A 7,884-nucleotide genomic window follows, 5' to 3' on the forward strand; every position below is an offset into this window, starting at 1 on the left:
ACAGAAGCCTACCTACCTATCTGTCTATCTCAATTTGTGGTCAATCAAAATTCAACTTTTTCTTTTGTACCACAACCAACAACCTTATGAGGCAGACATGTATGTTTGTTGTATGAGTTTGTCTATCGACTACTGTATGATTCTCTGTCAACTTGTGTTCCGATGGACTTGTGTTTCGTTGTATAATTTTGTCTATCGGCTTCTGTATGATTTAACAGAAGCCTACTTACCTATTATTTTTGTCTATCTGTTCATGCTCGTAGTCCACAACCGCACAGCCATTAATGTCTCCCCTCCACTCTACTAATTTCTACTCCATTTGAATTCTCTCACGTGTGTGTTATTGTGTTTGTAGACAAAGGGCAATTTCGTAATCTTGCACGTAGTGGTCCCTACGAAACTGGCAATTTGAACAAGAAAAAAAAAACTGGCATTTTCGACGAGTTTTAAGGGGAAAATGGCATTCTTGATAAAAATCCTCAAAACATAAGTATCAAACCGGTAAAATTGAGGATTTAGACATTGATAAATTAAACCGGATTAGTTTTCCGGTTAATTAAACCCACTGGTTTATTTAGTCGTGCTCTTTTTGTTCTTCCGTCAACGTCATTCATCGTCTTCCTTAAACCCTAATAAAAAATCTCTCCCTTCTTGAAGCTATGGCGGCCTCTGAAGACAGAGCAGATGAAAACGATGAAATTTCCTTCAAAGATGGCAACACTGATATCTCCCAACAGCTTATGGACCGTTACGGCAAGTCCTCAGCCTCGCAGCACCGTCATCTCGTCGCCACCGCCGTCGCTATGCGCTCCATTCTCACCTCTGAGTCTCTTCCGCCGTCTCCTCCTGCTTTCTTCGCAGCTGCTATATCCTCAGTGGATTCTTCCACGGAGGACCCCATGGCGGTTTCTGCTTTGCTTACTTTCCTGTCCATAGTCCTTCCTCTGGTTCCTTCAGGAGAAATTTCAGCTACTATGGCTCGAGATGCTGTAGCTGTTTTGGTAAACCCAATTGATGGTGGGGTTGATAAATTAGGTGTTGCGAGTTTGAGAGCTGGCGTGAAGTGCATTGGGACTTTGCTTATTGGTTTCTGTGATTTGGATCATTGGGAATCTCTTCAAATTGGGTTTGGTTTACTTCTCAAGTTCGCCATTGATAAACGTCCCAAGGTATTCACTTTTGGGTTTCCCACTTCCTAGAATTGCTGGAATGAATCACTACTGTCTATAGAATGACCGTTTTCTTGATTAATTCTGTTAAAGTGTTGAGCTTTGCAGTTGTATTGCTATCATATTGTGATGATAATCTTGGTTTGTGTGTTTTGGTCTGTTAGGTTAGAAGATGTGCTCAAGAGTGTTTGGAGAAGCTATTTGGTTCTCTACAATCATCTACTGTTGTAAAGGAAGCAAGTAATACAGTTTATGCTTTACTTAAAGAGTATAAGCCTGTTCTATCTGACTTAAGCTCAAAAAAGATTGATGAGGGTGCTAAGGTTGACTCAACAATGAGGTCTGAGGACGCAGAGGCTGCCCATGTGCTAAATGTGCTCAGTGCTACTATTCCGTTTCTCTCTGCCAAAGTTAGTTCTAGAGTTTTTTCGGAACTTTGTAAGCTTATGGGTTCTCAGTTTTCGCCGTTGACGAGGCAAATTCTCAAAGCGATTGACACTATCTTCAAGAATTCAGAAGATACAACTGTTGTTCCTGAGATAGAAGGACTTGTAACTTCTTTGACTAGTTATTTATCTTTACACGACAAGAATCCTGCTGACACGATCGTGCATGTGACCACCCTATTAAAAAGTGCGTTGGAGAAAGCCTACTCAGTCGAACCAACATTATGTCTAAAGAAACTTCCGCTAGTTTGTGGGTCATTGGCAGGTTTGTTCACTCTCTAGCTTTCAGCATATATCTCTTTTGTTCTTCATTGTGTGCTTGGATTTCTGTATATATGTTATGATGAATTCCAACGTTCAATTCCTCTGCTGTAGGCCTTTTGACTTCCACGGACGACGTTGCATCCCAAGCCTCAGTTATATTAAAAGACTTGATCAGTAGCCACATCGATACAAATGAACTTCTAATCGAGGGAAGCTTGTCTTGTGAAGATGAGGATAATGTAACGAGTGGGGACGATATAAATGCAGCAATGTCTGTATGCTCTGTCTTTCAGAGTGCCCTAAACTCATGTGATGGAATTCCAAAGGAGCACATTTTAACTGTCATAAATCTTTTGATCGAGAAACTTGGTAGGTGTACTTTCACTCGGTGCTATATTTTGTCATCCTGAACATGTTATCTACACATCTCCTTATCGAAATATTTTAATTCTATCTTCCATTGTTTCAGGAGAGCGTTCATATATTCTTGCAAAGAATATCATATTAAAGCTTGCTGACTTGATGGAACATGCAACTGGAGATATGTCTAGCTCACAATATGTAAGTTACGAAAGTGCCTATTCTATACAGTTATGGACTTATGGTACTGGTTTCTTACTTGAAGAATATGGTTGGTTCAGAAATTTGTGAGTTATTTTTGAACGTCCCAGTGGATAATAGTGATACTCAATGCTGTATTCAGTTACATTCTATGATTTGGAATCGAGAAAAAGACATCTTGATCCTCATCGTATATCTATGTTAGCAGTTTTTTACGATATAAAGAGTCTATCTATACTATTTGATTTATACTAGATTGGACTTATCTGCAGCTTCAGCAATGCATTGGGTCTGCAGTGGTTGCAATGGGACCAGTAAGGCTACTGGAACTTCTTCCTATCACTCTTCATGCTGAGAGCCACTCATGCACAAATGCTTGGCTAATTCCTGTCTTAAGAAAATATATCATTGGAGCATCTCTTGAGTATTATGTCGATCACATTGTTCCACTTGCAAAATCACTGATGCTTGCTTCTAAAGGAGGTACTCATCTATACCGACAATAAGAATTGCATTTACATTAGATGGAACAGACTTTTCCTATCTTCTCGTCCTTTGGGTTTTTGTTTGCATATCAGGGCTTAGTATACTATTCTGCCACTTGCTTTAACATCATGCGAGAATGTAGTTAACCGAGGGCACGATCAGTTGATAATTTCTCTATGTGTTTGGTGATTTTTCACTAACATTTATTCATATGCTTGTTTGTTAGCTAAAAAGTCAGCTCACGGCAAAGAGTTGCGGGCCTATGGTCATGAACTTCTGAGACTGTTACCTGCCTTCTGTAACTATCCAGTTGATGTGCACCAACAATTTGGATCGTTGGCCAAACTGATGGTTAAATTTATTAAAAATAAATCTTTCATGCATGAAGCCGTGGCCCTTTCTCTACAGGTGAGTTCCTTTGTATTTCATTAATGTTAGGGTGAGCTGACAGCTTGGCAATCTCATTGAAATTTTCCTTGTTTAGATCCTTGTAAATCAGAATAAAAGAATGCCTAAGCCCAGTACAGATATGGACGAAGCAACAGCCATAAGTGAAGATGCAACAACAGAACTGGAAAGTAGATTCCACTATTCGAAGAAAGCTTCAACGAAAAACATGAAGGCTTTGGCATCAAGCTCGACAGAGTTGCTTCAGACTCTTGTTGATGTATTCACTGCTTCAGACACAGAGATCAGTGCAGACTTTAAGGTTTACAAATTTCCTTGTTATTCTCTGCATTTCAAACTTATAACAAATTGGTTTAAGGTCCTCCATTGTAGTCGGATTAGAGAAAAAAACTTCACACATATCGTAGATATCTTTTGCTAGGGAAAAGCATTTTCAAAGAATTTTTGGCTTCTATATCTGTCAATTTCGTCGGCACAGTTCTATGTGGTCTTTTAACTTGAGAGAATGAACTTTTGATTGACCGAAGACAATATTTTATAGTTAATGTTCTTGTAATGGCAGGCTGCAATTGGATGCTTAGCTTCTACTCTGGATTCGTCAGTTAGGAAAAAGATTCTAATTTCTTTGCTAAATAAGTTTGATCCTGCTGGTGAAAGCGAGACTGAGGGGAAGGTCAATCAATCGAATGATTCAATCGATGAAGAAAAAGAAACCTGCAGTGCCACAAAGACACAGTTAAAGAGGTACAATTCAACTTATAATATGTGCCCTGTTAGATTTACTTTTATCATGAAACTAATCCTCGTAAAATCTCTTGTTCGACTTGTTAAATTTCTTAATACCATTAGCCACTGTTATAGCATGAAATCCATGTGTATATCAAGTTAAATTTCCTCTTCTCCTATAACTCGTACGACCTTTTTTAATGGCATTTGCTTGCAGGAGTGCTGTGCTGGATCTTGCATCTTCATTTGTTGAAGGAGCCCAGGAAGACCTTATTGAGTTGATTTATAATCTTGTTCGCCAAAGTTTTCAGGTATGTTTCTAAACTTGAGCGTAGAGAATTTTCCAATGTAGAGGCTAGTCCATGAGCTTTTTTGATTTTAGGCCACCGACGAGGCTGATCTTTGTGGGGCATATGATACTCTGAGCAGAGTTCTACAGGTTGGTTAACTTCATCGAAGCTTGTTACAGTAGCTCTTATACTGTTCACTGGGTGCTCCTCATGCTTATGTGGCTTTGCCCTTGTTCGTGCAGGAACATGGTTCGTTTTGTTCATCTCATTTTGCAGAGGTGATAGAGATGTTACTCAGCCATAAAACTCCAGAGGATGCAGCGTCTTCTATAAGTCGATTTGCATGTCTCCACGTTCTAATGGCTCATGGAATTCAGGTGGAATTTTTTTACTTTTGTATAAATTCTAACTTGATATCAGTAAATATCCATTGCTTGAGTATATATATCCTTCTTTTTTTTGTGCAAACTCTTGAGTATATATATCCATGCTCTGTTTTATAAAACTTATAATTCGGTCTTGGCTTTTGGAGAAAATTACTGATATTTCGATGTTTTCTGCAGTCAAGCACCGAGGAGGAGAATGAGAAAGCGTTCCTTATTCTGAACGAGATAATCCTGACACTTAAAGATGTAAACATACTGTTTGCTTCGTTGATGTTTCAGTTTCTTGGTGCTTAGGAGACAATACAATTTCTCAACAAAATTAACATTCTTGTGCATTATCTTGCGTTTTGCATATACAGGGCAAAGAAGAACATAGGAAAGCAGCTTGTGATGCACTGGTTATGGTATATACCACCCTGAAAAATTCATCCTCTATCAGCAGTGATGAACTTTGTCCCAAATTGATTAACATGGTAAGTGCATGAGATGAGCTCGCCATAACATTTTTCAGTTCACTTCATTATTTCTCAAATGACCAATCAGCATCCATGATTTTTCAGATAACGGGTTATATTGATGGATCATCGCCGCACATAAGGAGTGGAGCAGTGTCTGCATTATCTGCTTTGATATACAAAGACCCTGAGATCTGCCTATCGTCACCTGAGATTCTTTCATCTGTTTTATCGTTGCTTCACACCAAATCCATTGAGATTATAAAAGTAAGTCTACCTTATGCCTTTTTAGTCTGACCCCAAGATGTTGTTACTCTACGTATTATGTACTTTTGGTTTTTCTCATACGTCTTCATATATCTCCAGGCTGTTTTGGGTTTTGTGAAAGTTTTAGTCTCAACATCGCAAGCCCAGGACTTGCAGAGTCTACTGCAGAACCTCTTATACGAAATTCTCCCCTGGTCGTCTGTTTCGAGACACTATTTTAAGTCAAAGGTAATAATGAGAATAGTCCTTGACTCTAGTTTCCAAGTGATTTTCAGTTCAACTCCTACAAAACGTATAATTTGCCTTACGAAAAATGTGCATTTAGGTAACGATCATAGTTGAGATTATGGTAAGGAAGTGCGGCACCCGCGCAGTCCAATTAGCCACACCAGACAAGCACAAGAGTTTCATCCAGACAGTTTTAGAGGTTTTTTCTCTCACCCTCTGCTAATTTTCTTGAAGATCTCAAATTGAATCAATTGAAAGAAACGTTTTCCATCATCTTGGAACTTTCATCTTAATGTGCAGAACCGTTCGGGGAAATCGAGAGACAAAGAAGAGACCAATGATTCACAGACTACATCCACTGATCCATCCAGAGAGTAAGAACATTTAGAACAGCAATAATAATCCGAGATCAAGAACACATCTAATCAAATCATTGCTTGCTCATTATATGCATAAATAATAATTGGTTCGTTTTTTTACAGGCCGCGGAAAAGAAATTACAGAGAAGCTTCATCAGAAACTACAGCCAAACAAGACGGCAACAAATTCAAACGGCAAAAGGGAACACATCAACGACACACACCTGCTTCCGACATTAGTGGAAGTAGAACAGGACAACAGCGTTATGGTAACAGAAGCTTCGGAAAACATAGGGAAGCTTCTGGAAACAATCACAAGTCAGGAAAAGATACACGAAAGCCACAGAAGAACAGATTCAGGAAAGCACAATGAATCTATAATCTCAGTCAATAGAGTTTTTGCAGTTATCATATACCGGAAACAGTAACATTGGTGTGTATGTATACGATTTGTAGATTATACACATCAAGATTTTTGAAAGATTAGTTTTTAAGACTAAAAATGGCCAAAGAAAAGCTTTTTGTTACTCTTATTGAAGATTTACAGACTAGATTGCAGGAGCTTGATCAAGCACTGAAACAATCTCAATCCTGCTTCTCACCAATCTATGGAACACTTGCCTCACTTGTACCTGCAAATCATCCAATCCCACTTCCATTCCCAAGCAAACCTCCTCCAACTCATCCACCTTCTCCGCAACTTCCACCTCCTCTTCTTTATCTGCCGGAAACCTAAACCTCTCGGTGAACTCCAGTAAAGATACCCCAATCCTCTCCATCCTCTGCATCTCCTCCATCAATCCACCACCACCACAACGCTTCTCCTTACGTTTCATCTCTTCACCAATCCTCTCCTGAATATAAACAGCAGCGCTAGCCCAACTCTGGTGTTTCGGAAGTGGCAACGGCGCCGCAGGAAGGCTGCTTGTCTGACAAGGAACCGCCGCCACAAACACCCACATCACCAGAACCATAACACTGCTCATTATGTAAACCGGCATTGCCGGTCCAGAAGCTTCCGCTCCACGTGGCAGCACTAGATTGGCCGCCATCGCCTGAATCTGCTTCGTCGCAGACCAATTCTTGCCGACGTGGCCAGATGATCCACCTCCTCCAGTGACGTTGCTGCGCGGTCCAAACGACCAAGACCTCGACGTTGTCCTACGTTGGTTACTACTGCCACCACTACCACTTCCTCCGCTGTTTCTATCTCTCCTCTCTTCAGCGTTTAACCCAACGAGGAGACTCGTCAACGCACGCTTAGCTCTACGAACGCCTCCTTCACATAACGGCCGTTGCTTAAACGCCATGACAGCAATCTCAGCGAAACGTCGACTCTGTCTAACGGAATCAATCCCGGCAACAACGGCGTTACATAAATCCAACGCCTTTAGAATCCGATCAAGCAATTCCGACAAAGCCCTTTCTAAAAACGGAGATTTCGAGATCTGGGTCATGCTCAACACCGCCTTGAACTCAGCGTCACAGGACATTAAAACATCTAGAAGACTCTGTAACCAAGGGATCGAAAGAATCGGCTGAGAGACAGCGTCGGAGGAAGAAGAAGGCGGCGGTTGAGATGGGATTAACTCAGAGAAACGCTCAGCGACGTGTTTCTGGAAATACTCGATTTCTTCGAGTTCTTGCTCGTGGTTAACGTCCATGGAGACGATCTGGTTGCGGCGGATGCTGATTCGACTCAGAAATGAGCCTTGGTAATCAGTCGCCGGAGCCATCTTAGCGTGTAGTCTGTGTTGTGATATGAATCAAATGAAGCAACAGTGAGTGAGAATAAATGGATTCCGGAGATAAAGGAGAGATTTTTTTTTTTTTTTTTTT

The 7,884-nt window shown here is 40.5% G+C and overlaps 2 protein-coding genes across 2 annotated transcripts; one reads left to right on the forward strand and one right to left on the reverse strand.

Moving 5' to 3' along the window:
* On the forward strand, nt 619-6,578 carry LOC104731119 (RRP12-like protein). The gene is made up of 18 exons (XM_010450389.2): nt 619-1,169; nt 1,334-1,880; nt 1,991-2,248; nt 2,349-2,440; nt 2,713-2,923; nt 3,153-3,334; nt 3,411-3,635; nt 3,897-4,078; nt 4,278-4,371; nt 4,443-4,499; nt 4,593-4,727; nt 4,914-4,982; nt 5,096-5,209; nt 5,297-5,458; nt 5,558-5,686; nt 5,784-5,885; nt 5,987-6,060; nt 6,169-6,578. The coding sequence occupies exons 1-18, from the start codon at nt 660-662 to the stop codon at nt 6,416-6,418; spliced, it is 3,393 nt and encodes a 1,130-aa protein (XP_010448691.1). The 5' UTR covers nt 619-659; the 3' UTR covers nt 6,419-6,578.
* On the reverse strand, nt 6,549-7,878 carry LOC104731118. The gene has a single exon (XM_010450388.2). It carries the CDS (start codon nt 7,779-7,781, stop codon nt 6,594-6,596), a length of 1,188 nt encoding a protein of 395 aa, XP_010448690.1. The 5' UTR covers nt 7,782-7,878; the 3' UTR covers nt 6,549-6,593.

Source organism: Camelina sativa, chromosome 12, assembly GCF_000633955.1.
Source record: "Camelina sativa cultivar DH55 chromosome 12, Cs, whole genome shotgun sequence".
NCBI lineage: Eukaryota > Viridiplantae > Streptophyta > Magnoliopsida > Brassicales > Brassicaceae > Camelina > Camelina sativa.